This window comes from Brassica napus, chromosome C8 (genome assembly GCF_020379485.1).
Source record: "Brassica napus cultivar Da-Ae chromosome C8, Da-Ae, whole genome shotgun sequence".
Taxonomy (NCBI): domain Eukaryota; kingdom Viridiplantae; phylum Streptophyta; class Magnoliopsida; order Brassicales; family Brassicaceae; genus Brassica; species Brassica napus.
The window spans coordinates 28,798,074-28,814,849 of NC_063451.1; the positions used below are offsets into that span (position 1 = coordinate 28,798,074).

The 16,776-nt window shown below is 39.4% G+C and overlaps 1 protein-coding gene across 1 annotated transcript; it reads right to left on the reverse strand.

Annotated features, from left to right (window-relative positions):
* Positions 1 to 1,579: 1,579 nt before the first annotated feature.
* On the reverse strand, positions 1,580 to 15,642 carry LOC125591964 (disease resistance protein RPP4-like). Its single transcript, XM_048766906.1, has 5 exons — positions 15,188 to 15,642; positions 13,521 to 14,607; positions 1,841 to 3,010; positions 1,747 to 1,752; positions 1,580 to 1,681 (listed from the first exon to the last, which is right to left on the reverse strand). Exons 1-5 carry the CDS (start codon positions 15,640 to 15,642, stop codon positions 1,580 to 1,582), a joined length of 2,820 nt encoding a protein of 939 aa, XP_048622863.1.
* Positions 15,643 to 16,776: the final 1,134 nt, after the last annotated feature.

Here is a 16,776-nt window from a genome sequence, read left to right on the forward strand (position 1 = left end):
TAGTTTTAATGCTTTTATGATTAAAAAACAAAATTGTAAATATAGTAATAGTAATAATTAGGATTTAGGAGTAAGATTTGAATAAATCAAGGAATTGAATAAATTATTGTTAGAGAAATATATGGTAACATATTGTGAGTCTAAATTTAAGGTAAGACAAAAAATAATGAATTAAATGAAAGGGTCCAAACAACTTTCATAAGTAGATTTTTAAACACTTTTTCCCTTTTAATAGTATTGATTACTTTAAAACCAAGTCTTTTATTGATAAGAAACTAAGAAAATCTCGGTTAAATCTCCACACTGAAAAGAGCAATAAAACAAACTATTGAAATGGTTAGATAGCAAGATGCTGATGAGTAAAATCAAACAGGTTTATCTCAATCTTTATTTATAGAAAAATATAGTGTTGTTGGGGTCAATAAGTGTTTGGAATCAAAATGATAGTTGCCACACAGCCACAGAACTTTCAGAACCATGTGACAACCACATGTTATTAGATGTCCAAGCTGACTTTTGAGTTAGTCAGTCGCAAGGGCTTGGTGTTTCTGTACACGTAAATTCATTTCACACTAACTTATTGTAAATATATCTAATAGATACGATGAATAGAACTTCAATATCAAGGGTTGGTTGAACTAAACATATATGCAACGTCAAGGGTGAACCATCGAGTTACTTGGAATAAACGTATATGCAACGTTAAGACTACTGTAGCCGTCATGGGCTCCCTAAACCCAGAGCCGTGCCTTATGTGTTACTAGAAAGGCATTTGCCTCGGGCCTTAACAAAAAATAGATACTTTAGGGGCCCCAAGTTCTTGTTAAGCGTATTGGTAATATAAGTTTAGCATGATGTTATTTTCGCTTGAATTCATGTTAGGATTTTAATCACAATTCACAATAGATATAGGATCTTAAACAATGAATACATGTCAAATCTTGTGTATGGAAAGCGGCTGGAGAGAATCTTAATGCCTTTATTGTGACTTAAGTTAAATATGAAAGTTTCGTTCAAAAAAAAAGTTAAATAGGAAAATCATTTTATAATAGTGTTGACCTGCTAATTAGTTATTTTAGTTACTAATTTTATAAAATACATCCAAAATGTATTGATACTACGTACTGAATAGCCTAACTATCATATACTTATATGAAATTATTTTCTTATAAATGTTGATTATGAAAATTTGGCAAAATAATTTCTTGAATATAAGAAAACATATTATGTCTTAGTCCTTTTTACTGTTTTGTTTAAATAATGTTTTGTATTAAAAAAAAATTACAAAGAAATTCTTTTGTTTTCAGTAATTTTATATTTAAAATTTTGTATTACAATTTCCAAAGTTGAAATGGAAACATTTATTTCCAAATTTTAAATGAAAAAATTATTTTTAAGTTTGCCTTAGGCCTCAATATGCCTTGGCACGGCAGTGCCTAAACCACTATAATAGCTCTTTTTGGTTCAGAATATGAAACATAAAATGTTAATGAAACACTTACACACCTCCCTCGGAGTTGGAATTTCTTACTTCAGATACATAAAAATAACGATTAGTATTGTAGTTGCGGTGATAGGATCAGTTATCACCACAAGCAGAATGCCGAGAACCACCGCCAATATACACAGGAACAAATCCCACACCCATGACTTTAAACGCCTCAAGAAGATTGATATGAGACTACAAGTCACATGATTATTCGTACTAGGTGTTCTTGTTTCCTGGAAGCAAGGACAAGCACATACTGGTACCTACAAGTCACATGATTAACCTCTTAACTGCTTATAAATATAGAGAGATAGATATATATATATAAAGATAACAGAAGATTTTGTTTACCTCTTTACCGCGTCTTCCAGCTGGAAACCGAGTGATTATACTATAGTCCTTCTTCCAATAGGAGCAAGAGCTAAGATCTAGGTGATCAACAGAATGCGCAGCCTGAAGGGAATACGTTTTCAGAGACTTGCAGCCATGTGCATTTAAGCACTTGAGACTCAGTGGAAGCCCTGTTAGTGATACGAGGTTGTTGCAGTAATTGAGGCTGAGAGTTACCAATGAGGTTAGCTCGCCCACCATCTTTGACGATATTATCTTGAATTCTTGTCTGCTGAGATCTAAGTATGTCAACTTGGTGAGATGCTTAAGCTCATTTGGTAATGACTCAATTTTCTTGCAGTTGTCAAGCCAAAGCTCAAGCAGATTGTATGTTGTTCCTTGATCTTGCTTCACCACAGTTCTGAGGTTTGTACAGTCAGTAAGTGTTAGACTCTCCAGCTGAGATAGTCCTGGCAGTTCTTCAAGGCTACGGCAGTTGGAAAGCGTCAAGTGTTTCAGCTTGGTAAGAAAACTCATTGTTGTAGGTAACCTCTCAAAGATATTCCCACTGAGATCCAACTTCTCTAGCGCTTGCATGTGCTCAATGTCATCAGGGATCTGCTGGATGTTTAGGTTGATGAGATTCAACTCCTGTAACCATGGAAACCCTGAAAAGCTACCACACTTGAAATAACCACCCTTCACGCTCCACTTAAACCGCATGATGTCCAGTGTTTTGAAACCGTAGGGAGGTGACTTGAGCTCCAGTTCACGAGATATGTGGTTATCAGAAACAAAAGATATATGGTCTGCATATCCTCCAAGAAGCATCAGCTCGATTTGTAAGTTGCCTTTGATTGATGGATTCGTAAGAGAGCATCCCAGAGTGTCTCCCAAAAACGGCTCTGTGCCATAAAAACACAGGCGGACTGATCTAATCCGCATGCTTGTGCCTTGAACGTCAGCACTTCTAGATTTCATTATTTTTATCCTCAGATCCTTCAGCCCATCACATTTGGACACATCAAGTTTCTGCAGTCTAGATAGGCTGCATATGGACTTTGGAATCCGTTTCAAGGAACTGCAACCTTCAAGTATCAACTCCTCCAGATACACTGCTTCCTCAAGATCTGGAAGTTCTGTTAAATCCTTAGATCCGGTCATATCTAGTTTCCTCAGATTCAAGAGTTTCTGTAAAGTAAACAGAGGGAAATGTTATTTCAAGAAAGCAAAAAAAAAAAAAGTTTTCTTGCAAGGATGTGAAGGGACTTACAAAAGTAGAGCATACCGGTGTTCCACTCCAAAGGGTTTTGAGCTTGCTGTAACACAGCTTTAGCTCAACAAGACAATCTGGACTGATACTGGTAGGCAAGGTTGTAAAAGGATATGCATCCCAGTGTAGTAATCTAAGCTTATGTACACTCAAATTGTCCTCTAAAATAATATATTTTTTCCAGGGTTCTAAACATCCTCCTGATTGCTTAGAGTTATATATCTTAAGACAACTGAGATTATGCATCGGCTTGAAAACATCCCAGTTGATTTGAATACCAGGGGGCATTTCACAAACATCTAGCGCCACGCCTTCAATTAAGTGCGTACCCTGACATATGAATATATGATAGATAATGAAAAGAGTTAATTATGGAAGTGTCCTAAATTTGTATGCACCACTAAAAATGTCAGCATTCGTTTGGTATGTTTTTAAGGATTAAAAAAATTACCTATTTTAGGATACAGATGTTTTTCTAAAGGAAAAATAAAACCAGGTTTTGAAGCTATTATAAATATGAATCTAGGAAATTATAAAATATTCATTCACATAGTCGGTAATACATGTTAAGCTAGATGGGTTTCCAACCTAAAACCAATTGGTGATAAGTGGAGTGGTCCATCCATCTTATATATTACTAAGGATCATTTTCAATATCCGATGTGGGACATTTATCCCTAATACGCTCCCTCGAGATGATGGCTCTTTGAGCGTCAATCTCGGAATGTTCGGGCAAGGATCGTCGATGAGCCGAATTTGGGCTGGATCGATATGGGGCCATCATCTCGAGGGGGCGTATTAGGGACAAATGTCCCACATCGGTAGTTGGAAGGGATCTTTAGTAATATATAGGGCTTTTTGCAAAAGTGACTCAAAACTTGGAGTCAAACAGAAAACTAACCTTTTCTTTTGACTCCTTTTTTTTTGAGATTTTAACCCCACACCTGCAGTTTATCTACGAAAATGCCATTAACATTTTTTTTTTTTTTCGAAAATGGCTTCTTTACTGTCTCAACCTCATCTTCTTCAAGTATTTACAATATTGCCACTGCAATGAATAGTGGCAACAACCTTGTACGAACTGTTTGGAGCTTTTAATGCCCTTTAATGCACGTAAATCTCTTTACACTCTCTCTGTTTCAATTGTTATGAACTAAAAACAACATTTCTTTCACTTTCTCTCTATATTCATCCAAAAAACTCAAGCTTTTGACAGAGCCATATTTCTTTCGTTTTGACTTACGGTTGCTTTCGTTTGAGGTTCTGGGTGGTTGGAGAAGACCCTGTGTGCAAACGAAGTCATCTCACCTAGTTTAAGGTACGAATTTGAATTTTTTTCAAGATCTGTTCGCGTAGAAGACTTACTAGTAAGTCATCTGTATGTAGAAGACTTACTGATGAGTCTTCTGGTCAAACGGACGACTTAAATTAAGTCGTCCAGCTTTGTTTGTTAAAAAAAAACACTCCAGACGACTTATATATACGTCGTCTACGAGAAACGGGCTAGTTTTGCATTTGACCGAATCGTGTCAGATCTTTGACTATTTCTGGACGACTTATAATTCAGTCGTCTCTGGGAAAGTTAAAATTTCAATATTTTATGAAAACTTGACGACTTACACGTAAGTCGTCCTAGGTTAGTTTTGTAATTGAAAAATAAAACTTCATAATTTAACTTTAACCAGACGACTTAATATAAAGTCGTCCCTCCAGAAGACTTAATTTAAAGTCGTCCGGTGAAAGCAAAGTCGTCCAGAATTTTTCCCAATTTTCTGGTCAAACCTTGCTTATCCCGGACGACCTTAAATTAAGTCGTTTAGCTGGACGACTTTCATCTAAGTCGTCTGGAGAAAGTTAAATTTCAAGTTTTATTTTTCAATTACAAAACTAACCTAGGACGACTTACACGTAAGTCGTCAAGTTTTCATAAAATATTGAAATTTTAACTTTCCCAGAGACGACTGAATTATAAGTCGTCCAGAAATAGTCAAAGATCTGACACGATTCGGTCAAATGCAAAACTAGCCCGTTTCTCGTAGACGACTTATATATAAGTCGTCTGAAGTTTTTTTTTTAACAAACAAAGCCGGACGACTTAGAATTAAGTCGTCCCTTTTAATTTTCAATTGCAAAAGTGACCTCTTTAGACGACTTACCTTTAAGTCTTCTGGACGACTTAATGCTAAGTCGTCTGCGGCAATGTTTATTGAACTTCTTCATTTTCTCTATGTTTACTAATGTGTTTTATTTTGAATATTTGCAGATGATTTTTCAGTTACATGCAGTGTATGGAGAATGGTTGTTGAGAGATTTCCGTTGGGATTTTGTGGTTGATGATCTCAAAGGAGCAAGATTGTTTTTATTGAATGAAGATTCAACACATGCTGAACTTGTTGCAATGGCTCAAGAAGATTATAACCTGGACATGAGAACAGTGAGTGTGGAGATTAGCTACTCATTACCAGCAGAAATGATGATGGCTCCAGGCAGTCTTCCCATTAATGTTACAAGTGATAGACAAGTTCGAAACTTGCTGGAGATACTCAAAACCCATAGAGTATGTCTTTGTGTATCAAGCCGCAGCAAGGTCGAAACGGTTTCAGAGAAAAGGGATATTGATGAAGCTGGTGAATGGGAAAAAGATGTTGGTGATAATGATGAAGCTGGTGAATGGGAAGAAGATGTTGGTGATGATGATGAAGCTGATGAATGTTTTGAAGATGTTGGTGATAATGAGTTTGTTGAAGATGAAAATCAAGATGGGGAGGAGGAAAATGGGGAGGAGGATGCTGATAATTCTATTGTTGGTGAAACGGATCAGAATGGTGGGGATTACAGTCTTTATGGAAAGGTTCCAGATGAGGACGAGGAAGATGATGATAATATTTTTTTTGAAGAAATCCAAAAGACATATGCTAAGACAAATGCTATTTAAGGAGGAAAATCGAATGGTACCAGTATCTATGTCAACCAGAGTTTTGTTAGCAAGGGTGCACTGCTTTCAGAGCTGCGGTTGGCAGCAGTGAGGGGTAAGTTTTCTTTCAGATTATACAAATCAACGAAAACTCTCGTTGTGGCAACATGTCCGGTTAGCTATTGTGGATGGAAGGTCAGAGCGAGTGTCAAACATGGGACAAACACGTTTTGGGTAACAAAGTATGTGGAAAAACATTTATGCTCAGCGGGAGACCGAATCGCTCAGCGGAGACACTGTACTCCGAAGTATGTAGGTAGTCTTTTCATTGATCGTGTTGGAATCATTGATGGGATAACTCCGCAGCATATCACTGATGCAATGAGGAACATGTTTGGCATGGCGCTTGATTACACCACTTCATACAGAGCACTGTTATATGCACAAAGATTGGTGAGAGGATCAGCAGAAGAAGGGTATTCGCGTCTGGCATCATATCTCGAGCAAATCTCCATTGCAAATCCTGATTCTATCACGGCGATAGAACTTGATTCTATGAAAAGATTTAAGTATCTATTTCTCTCTTTTGGAGCTTCTATCAAAGGTTTTAAGTATCAGAGAAGGGTCATTGTGGTGGATGGAACTCACCTAAGTGGAAAGTATGGAGGAACTATGTTAGTTGCAGCCGCACAAGATGGCAATTTTCAGATATTCCCATTGGCTTTTGGGATCGTGGATGAGGAAGATATACCTTCTTGGGAATGGTTTTTCACAAAATTGGCTAGTTGTATATCTCATGACAAGCCTCTGGTGATAGTCTCCGACCGGCACAAGGCCATTAAAAGTGCGTGTGATAAGGTGTTTCCTTGGGCAACCCGAGGAATATGTTATTATCACCTTCAAGATAACATTGTCAAAAAGTTTAAAGGGAAACATCTCATGTACTTGGTGAAAGGGGCTGCTTATGCTCACACGGTTTACGATTTTGACCGGTACATGGCTGAGATACGGAGTGCAAACCCGAAACTTGCAACGTATTTGGAGAAAGCCGACGTCAGGCTATGGTCAAGGGTTTATTGTAAGGGGAACAGGTTCAACATAAAAACAAGCAACATTGCTGAATCTATTAATTCCGCACTGAAGCGAGCAAGAGGATTTCCGATTACGTTCCTGCTGGAGTTCATAAGGCAGAAGTTAGGAAAATGGTATTGGAAAAGGAGACAAGATGCTTTGAGTCTCACAACTGAACATAGCGGGGGTGTTGAATACTTGCTTGCTGTTCGAGAAGAGATAGCGGGTACGATGACGGTCGAACCAATTGATGGATGGCATTTCTTTGTCAAAGGTGGCAAAATGGACTGTGTGGTTGATTTGGAACATGCAAAGTGTGATTGTGGTGTATATGGAGTGGAGAAAATACCTTGCTCTCATGCTATAGCTGCTGGAATACATGCTGGTTTGCATATCTCCACACTTGTATGTCCACTGTACTCAAAGAATTATCTGTATGCAGGATACTCAGAGAATATATATCCTATCGTGTCACAACATATTGAGGAACGAGAATGCTTTCCTCCAGAACTAAAGCGTGGTCGAGGGAGACCGAAGAAATCAAGATGGCAATCTTGGTTGGAGCTATCTAGGATGAGAGGACACAAACCCAGGAAGAAACACAGGGCACGGAGATGCTCAAACTGCAAGGAAACTGGCCATACGAAACCACAATGTACACAACCAGTTGACTAGTTGTCCAGACGACCTAAATTTAAGTCGTCCAGTCTTGATTACCCGTCCAGACGACTAAAGTTTTAGTCGTCCAGTGTATTTTATTGTTAGACGACCTTCTACTAAGTCGTCCAATGTATTTTATTTTTAAACGACCTTCTACTATCCCTTCAAGTGTATTTTATTTTTAGACTACCTTCTACTATCCCTTCAAGTCGTCCAAACCTTCTAGACGACTTATTTGTAAGTCGTCCAGCTGGAAAACCTTCCAGACGACTTATAATAAGTCGTCCAAACCTTCTAGACGACTTATTTGTAAGTCGTCCAGTTGGAAAACCTTCCAGACGACTTATAATAAGTCGTCCAAACCTTCTAGACGACTTATTTGTAAGTCGTCCAGTTGGAAAACCTTCCAGACGACTTATTTCTTCCAGACAACTTATATATTTACAAATCTATACAAAGACAAGCTGAAATACAAATACTTCGCTTGTTAAAAAATCATGTTCAAATGCTATACAAAGACAAGCTGAAATACAAATACTTCGCTTGTTAAAAATCATGTTCAAATGCTATACAAAGACAAGCTGAAATACAAATACTTCGCTTGTTAAAAAATCATGTTCAAATGCTATACAAAGACAAGCTGAAATACAAATACTTCGCTTGTTAAAAAATCATGTTCAAATGCTATACAAAGACAAGCTGAAATACAAATACTTCGCTTGTTAAAAAATCATGTTCAAATGCTAATCATACATGCCCACGAACTTATCACCATCCACATTTTCTTTCAGATGCTGATCAACAAGCTCCTTCCATATATCCACCGCCATATTATCCCTCATTTTCTTCGCGTTGCACCTAGCAAAGTCTTTAGGGTCAAAGGAGACGCCAAGAGCATGACATTCAATGTACTTTACAGCGTACACGCCACAATCACCATTGTTGGCCGTGGGTACACCTTTCAGCGGTCTCTCATATGTGTATGGCTCCAACCCGTATTTGACCCGTATTTCGTCGGTGGCTGCGCACTCAACAAGCAGATAAGGGACCATCTGGAGAAAAGGCTCCATTATCGCATCCCATGCGTCTGGTACACTAGATGAAGGTATGCTGTCCCAGACGACTATGTGCCTCTTAGGGATCGATATCCAAATAGCAACCCAATGCTTGTCGTCCAAGTTCACTGGCGCATAGATATCATCAATGTCCTCCCCCCACTTCTTGTTTGATTGGCAAAATGAAGGTATTGATCCGTCATAAAAATTCAACGCCCCACCAGGTAGAACTCTTCCTAAACCTTTGTGATCAGGTTCCGATGTTTTGAAGAGCTGATACTGCTCTCTCCAAGACTGGGAAAAGTTGTGATCCAGGAAGCACATTCGCTCGCTCCTGAAAGCTTGTGGGTTCTCCTGATACCTCTGCCTTAGCACATTAATCCAAGCATCTATATGCTGCATATTAAATATAACAAGTTAGAAGTTACCAGACGACTTAAATATAAGTCGTCTACGTGGTCGTCCAAGTAGACGACTTTCCAGACGATTTATCTTTAAGTCGTCTGGAAAGTAGTCTACTTGGACGACTTTGTAGACGACTTAAATCGTGTGCAGAAGACTTACGCAGTCTTCCAGCCATCCTCTGGCTGTCCGGAGGAAGTGGTACCACCTTGTTGGTGATGTACGTGGTTTGTCCTCGGTCTTAGTTAAATAATGACTGCAAACAAAAAAGCAATCAGTTTTGGACGACTAAATCAAGCTATTATGGGTAAAGCAATCACTTACGGATCAGTTTTCAACCAATCAGCGAGTTCCTTCAACTTATCTTTGTTTACTGGCGGAAATGGATTATAGGCTGCCACTTTATCTTTTTTTTCTCTGCCGTATAAGGAGATCTCACAGTGAGAGCAGGTTTCTTCGCTCGTTTACTCTTTGCACGCTTCTCCAATACAACCAGGCTCGGTTCTGAAACTGGATCGCTTGGCTCGGTGGAAGCTTTATCCTCCGGCAAGATCTTATTTACCGAGTTCGCCTCGGTTGCTGTATCCTCCGGCAACCATCTCTGCAATAAAAGTTGCACACAAGTTAACTCTGGACGACTTAAATAAAAGTTGTCTGGACGACTAGTTGACCCTGGACGACTTAAAATTAAGTCTTCCGTGGTCAACTACTAGTCCAGACAACTTACGTTTAAGTCGTCCAGGGTCAACTAGTCGTCCAGATAACTTTTACAGTCGTCTGGACAACTAGTTAACCCTGGATTTGATACTAACCTCTTTGATTTGAGGAGGCTGTTTCTTTTGAGGAGGAGGCTGTTTCTTTTGAGGAGGAGGAGGCTGTTGCTGTTTCTTTTGAGGAGGAGGAGGCTGCTGTTTGGTTTGATGAGGAGGAGGTTGGTTACTAACCACGGTTTCATTGGCATGAGGGGTAGCCTGTTTGTTTCTACCCCCGGTTTCTTTGGCAAGAGGGGTAGGCTGTTTATCTTGAGGGGTAGCCTGATTGGTTAGAGGTGGAGGGGTAGCCTGATTGGTGACACCAACCTTCTTCTCCACAGCTTCCAATCTATCGGACAACTTCCTAAACTCCCTCATGCACTTATTAAACCCTTTTTTCATGCAGTCAGCTACGCCCTTGAACATAATTTCCAACTCCTCTCTGGTCACCCCTCTAGCCTCTTCTCTAGCCTCTTCTCTATCCTCTTCACTAGCCACTTTAGGAGCCTCTTTACGAGCTTTCTTCCGAGGTCTTGGATTGTCTTCCTCCTCCTCCTCCTCCTCCAACACAACCATCTCTTTGGCCTTCTTCGATGGAGTCACAACCTTAGGTTTTGTATTGACCTTAGTACCAGTGACTTCCCAGCAATCCATGGTCCACTTCCACGGTCTCCGCTCATACATGACTTTAATGATGTTCTCCGCGGGCAGGTCCTCAACCTCAGAGTCCCATTTTGGCCACATTTCACTAATGTCCTTCTCAACAAAGTTGATCACGCGGGTCTGCAGTAAATAGAAGAATCGAGTTAGATATTTGAAAAAAAATACTAAATAGACGACTTAATTATAAGTCGTCTACTAAGTCATCCAGCTGGAAGACCTTCCAGACGACTTATAATAAGTCGTCTAATAAGTCGTCCAGATGGAAGACTTTCCAGACGACTTAATTAAGTCGTCCGATAAGTCGTCCAGCTGGGAAGACTTTCCAGACGACTTATTATAAGTCGTCCGATAAGTCGTCCAGCTGGACGACCTTCCAGACGACTTATAATAAGTCGTCTGCGCAGTCTTTTGGATTGAAGTAAATACCTGACTCAAGATAGCAGCTTTCATTGATCTGCGGCCTCTGCTGCCCTCGTAAGCCAGTATCGGTGGAGACGGACTGTCTGCTCTGGGACCACCAATACTAGCACCCAATTCCGGCATAGCTGTGTACGTCCAGACCTGAAGAACTTGTATAAACCCATCCACGGTGTAACAGTCAGCAATTTCTTTGTTCCACAAAGAGTCCATCAGCACCTTAAACGCGACTCTCCCCCATGGATAATTCTCAAACCGTTCTAAATCCATCACTAGCCTTGCCAGAGTAGATCGTGTAGCGGTTGAAAACTTTCTCCCTTCAATGAATCCAGTGAAGATGGAGAGGTACGCGAGCCGCTTGCGATCTTCCCTGGACCAATCCCTGCATCTCTTCAGTGCTGCTATTATCTGATCAGTAGTTGGCCCAGCTTCCAGATGAACTCCCAGCATCCCCCAGAAAGAAACCATCTCTGGGGTAACGTCACATTTTGGTGTCTCAAGGTCCTCGATGTACTCGCAGTTTAGACCAGTGAGGTTTTCAAACTCTAACAGTGAAAACCTCAAAGGTTCTGGACCAACGAGAGACCACATCTCATACTTCTTCTTAATGTCCAGCTTGAAACTGAGCATGTAGTGAACCAGCCTTGAAGCCCAACCAAATCCCTGCTCCTTGAACTTGATGAAAACTCCCAAACTCGACTCCTTGAGCTCTTCAAATTCGTCATCAGTAAGAGGTTTCCTAAGAGCAGTATGCAACTTGCTGTTATCCGTATGATACGAAATGCTATTGTGGGCTTCTGGCTCTTCCCATGATGTGTATAACCTACGGGGGAGTTCTGGAATATCCATCCTTTTTGTCTGCAAAATAATCAAAGACAACAATATAAGTCCAGACGACTTAGTAGACGACTTATCATTAAGTCGTCTGGAAAGTCTTCCAAATGGACGACTTATATTTAAGTCATCTACTAAGTCGTCCAGTTGGATGACTTTCCAGACGACTTAAATTACTTACAAGTCTTCCAGTCGCAGAAGGAGTTGGAGTACTCGTCATTGCGGTTATAGATCTGAAAAAATAAACGTGAAACGGTGAGAATGAGTAAATTGATAGAGACAACGTTTTATGTTCATCTTTTCCTCGAGATTGATGACTTAGCGGCGTTAGGGTTTACAGAGAAACGGCGCTAAGGTTTACAGAGAAGAAGCGGCGGCGCTAGGGTTTAGAAGAAGCGGCGGCGCTAGTGTTTAGAGGAAGCGGCGGTGAGAACGTTGGTGACCACGGTGGCGAGGGCGACGGTTTGTTCGGAAATAGTGGAAGCGGCGGCGCTAGGGTTTAGAGGAATCGGCGGCGCTAGGGTTTAGAGGAATCGGCGGCGCTAGGGTTAGAAGAAGCTGCGGCGACAACGGTGAGATAGATAGCCGACGTTGAGAACGATGGTTTGTTCGGAAATCGTGGGAATTCGAAATCGCCTTTGAGAGAGAACTGTTAGGGTTTCTGAATTTCGCGAAAAATGAAACAAAAAAAAATAAAAATCACCTTATATATTGGGTAAATAATCCGGTTAGCTTTAAAAGTACATTGGTAAACTTTAAGGTTTGGTCCGGTTTAGACGACTTAATATTTAGTCGTCCGTTTTCAGACGACAAAATATTAAGTCGTCCTAGACCCTAAAATGAACCCCTAAACTAAAATGACTAGATTAACTAACTAACCACGTTATAAAATCAAATTATACTTAAATAGTGTTTACTATACACAGAAATGAACACGCATAAGTAATTTTAAAAATTTTCAAAAACGGTTTTAATGCTTTCCAAAATCTAACCCTAAGAACACATACAATACTACAACATATGTTGATGAAACATAAACTTAAGAATATCATGACTCACTACTTTCACTCATCTATGCTGAAAACAATTGAAATTTGTTATATCTTAATTTATACCTCCTAAGACATATGTTAATTACATAATTCCCATTTTTCACTTATCAAAATATTTTTTACAAAATTTTTAAATTATGTTTAAGACTAACTGTCCAGACGACTTTCAGTTAAGTCGTCTGGACGACTTATTTTCAAGTCGTCTAAACAGACGACTTGCGAGGGGTAGAAACGTAAAAAAAATTTCGTTTTATTGTTTGGTCACAAGGGGATAGTTGTAATTTCAATAGCCTTTTAGGTTATTTTTGCCTTTGACCCAAGTTGGGGTATTGTTTTGGATTTGACTCCAAGTTTTGAGTCACAATTGGCAATTCTCCCTAATATATAATATAGATGGGCCACTCCACTTATCACCAATTGGTTTTAGGGTGGAATTCCATCTAGCTTAACAATACACAACACAGTATACAATCTCAATTCGTTTTTTTTTTTTTGGTAAAATCTCAATTCGTTTTTGCTTCTTTGCTTTCTTAAGTTAGTTTGCGTTTGTTCATAACAAAGAGGAATCTTGGCATAACCAAAATGAAACACATATTGCTTGTACTTACTGTCTTGTTTGCAAGTACTTGACGGATGTCGTGATGGTGCCACAAGATACGTTGATGTGCAGGGCTGTTGTCTGAATCTTGACGCACAATTTGTTTTCCCATCTGCTCCAACAAACAGTGCATAGCTATACGCCCATCAGCGGACACCCTGATGAGAGACTTTTCCTCTAAAACTCTCATCCCGTCTTTACCTTGACCAAGAAGTTTCCTGACTCGCCGGACAGGTTCTCCATTAAAAAGGCATGCCACATGAAGAAATGCTCTCCTACCAGGTTTATCTAAACCATCATAGCTACTTCTCAACTCCATCATGATATTCTCGGGAAGAGCTTCCTCAAATGATTTCAAAGCATCTCGCCACTCCACTACCGACTTGCCGCGGAGATACACGCCGAAAGCCTCAAGTGCAAAAGGAAGACCTTGAGCAAGCTCAGAGATACTTATAGAAAGATCTTTGTAGACAATAGGAGGTTTTGCTCCTTGAAAAGCAATCCTCTGAAAGATCTGGAGAGCCTTATCATCCTTTACGTACTCGACTTTGTACACGGCACATGAGGAGTTGAGCAAGCTCTTGTCTTGTGTTGTTATGATGATTCGGCTCCCTGATCCAAACCAACTAGCTTCTTTTGCCAAGGCGTCCAGCTGTTTCACATCATCCACATCATCAATCACAATTAGAGATTTTAGGTTTACTAGCCTTGACTGGATACAAGTAGCTCCCTGTCCAAGGCTCAGTGACTTGAAATCTTCTTTCCCAAGGATATTGGAAAGAAGCTGCTTCTGTAGGAATAAGGGACCATGTTTTTTCAAAGAAGAAACTCCTTCCATGAAGCAGTGATGGGTCTTGAAATGGTGTTTGTGTTTTTCATAAAAATTCTTGGCTATGGTTGTTTTGCCAATCCCTACCATCCCCCAGATTCCTACCATACGAACCTCATTCGTCGTAAAGTCCATGTCCAAGAGATGTTCGATTTGTTGCATGTGAGCTTCCATACCAACAATGTCCCCAATATCCATTGGCAACATTGACAACAACATGTTTGAAACACGTTCAACAACTCCCTCAACCATCGTGGCGTCGTCCTTGCTAACAATATCAGTAAAAACAACAATAAGGATGATGCATGGGCACACATAGGGCTGGAATTTTTAACCAAACATAACCTAACCGAACCGAAAAGTTTGGTTTTCAGTTAGTTCGGTAAAAAAATCGATTTCAGTTCAGTAACTGGTTAGTTCGGTATTATAGAAAAAAATCCAAACAGTACCAATCTTAACCTAAATTCTAAACTGAACCAACAAAAATCATAATCGAAATAACCGAATTAACCAAAATCTAAAGAGAAATAATCAAAATAACTGAAATTAACCCAAATATTATTCAATTTAAACCAAAAATTTAACAAAACTAACCGCAAAACATAAAATTTTGGTATAGTTTTTTGAAACCGATCTAACTGAAAACCGAACCAAACTTTTTTGGTTTACTTCGGTGAGATTTTGACCACCCGAACTAGCCGACCCGAATTACCCGAATAAACCGAACCCGCAGGCCTAGGCACACATAATTGTCCGACCTCACGAATGAGGCATTTTAATTTTAATGGTGTACAAAGATTTAAGTCACTTCCAGAATCAACAATAATAGAAGGAAAACAAGAGCTTACCATTTTCTTGACTCAGTGGCTTGCGTGTTTGCGATTCTCTGAAGAGCTTCTTTCCAGCTGGGAATCTTGGGACTTTGGTGGTGGTATATCAAAGCAAAACTTCTCCGATGATTTCTAACGTCAGAGATATCTACGTCGTAGAAAACAGGAATGACAACAATCTTTTTATCCAATTCAAGTTTCATTATCATTCGAAGCTCTTCCAAGCACCAGCTTGAAGTACCATAGTTCTTTGAGATGACCACAATAGCAAACCTCGAAGTCTTTATGGCTTCACGGAGTCTTCTTGGAACACAGTCTCCCATTTCCAGCGTCCGGTCGTCTTTGAAAGTCCGTATTCCTTGTCTGAGCAGTTCTTTGTGCAAATGGCTAATGATGTTTTTACGGGTATCCGCACCTCTGAAGCTGAGGAAGACATCGTAGTTGACTCCACGAAGTGAAGGGGACGACGGCATTTGGTTTCAGTTTTTGATCAGTCTCTGTCTTTGGATAACAAGCCAATTAAAAGGGTGAATGAATGTTTAGGGGAAACACCTCTTTGAACTCTTCAAAGTCAGCGTATTCTCAATAGAAATTCTATATAATATATATTATTCTATATGAAATTATTGCGAGTTTGCATATCTACCCTACCATGTAAGACAAATTATAAATTGGATTTCTTGCAAAATTAGTCAATATTAGCCCAAATAACTAGGTTCAGGACGGATAAGATAATTATTAAGGGAATCTCTCCATGTGTATTTTTTTGTTTACTACAGTTTGGCATTGATTAATGAAATTGAGTAAACGCTGTCACTTGCAGTGCTGACAAACCATACGATTTTTTTTTAAAGGAAAAAAGAGTAAAGGATTCCTTGGGTTTGTGTTCTTCCTCCATATGATTTAGATGAGAGTTTGTTTGGCTTCACATCTTTAATCAAAATCGTACATACAACTTTGTGAAAGAATTTTAATACCAATAATAATGTCACAGAACAAACTTGGTATCAAGCAGGTCCCCCTCACATATTGTAATCTTCATTTGCTTTCCGATCATAACAACCTTCCTGATCATACTTGCCACTAGCACCGTAGGAGTTAAAACTGTTATCTCTTCCGGTTCTCTTTGGTTCGTGAGTCCTTTTTCCTGCGACCTAATCAGTCATTGCAAGTGCTTGAGATAACTTTGCTACGGTTCTTTAGCTTAAATTCGGAAACAAAAGTAAAAGAGAGGGTTACCTCACCTGTCTTTCACCGAGCTCATTAACCTTTCCATCAGAGAAAAGTCTGTCAACCGAACCTTCAGCCAGAAAGGTAACAAAACCAAACCCTCTTGACCTTCCACTGTGGTGGTGGTCGTACATAGTCTGATGCTCAGTTATGTCACCATATACACATAAATACTTCTTCAGCTCATTTACAAATATGAAAAGCCCCCATTATCATCAACAACAACAACCACATACAGAACAGAGAACCTTAGAGCAACTTTAACCCTACAACCCCAAGAGAGTTTCTTAATGTTTTTTTAATTAATTGATTGTACCTTTTTTACTTAAAAACTTTAGCTAAGAAACTATTAGAAATGTGTGCTCCAATGGTAGTTT

What these genes read in the sequence shown, in the direction of transcription:
- LOC125591964 (XM_048766906.1), bottom strand. Translation starts at nt 15,642, where the DNA reads ATGCCGTCGTCCCCTTCACTTCGTGGAGTCAACTACGATGTCTTCCTC. An exon ending in GCCACTGAGTCAAGAAAATG is followed by an intron (nt 14,608 to 15,187) that starts GTAAGCTCTTGT and finishes TGATATTGTTAG; the next exon opens with CAAGGACGACGCCACGATGG. An exon ending in AAGTACTTGCAAACAAGACA is followed by an intron (nt 3,011 to 13,520) that starts GTAAGTACAAGC and finishes TTTACTTTACAG; the next exon opens with AAACTCTTGAATCTGAGGAA.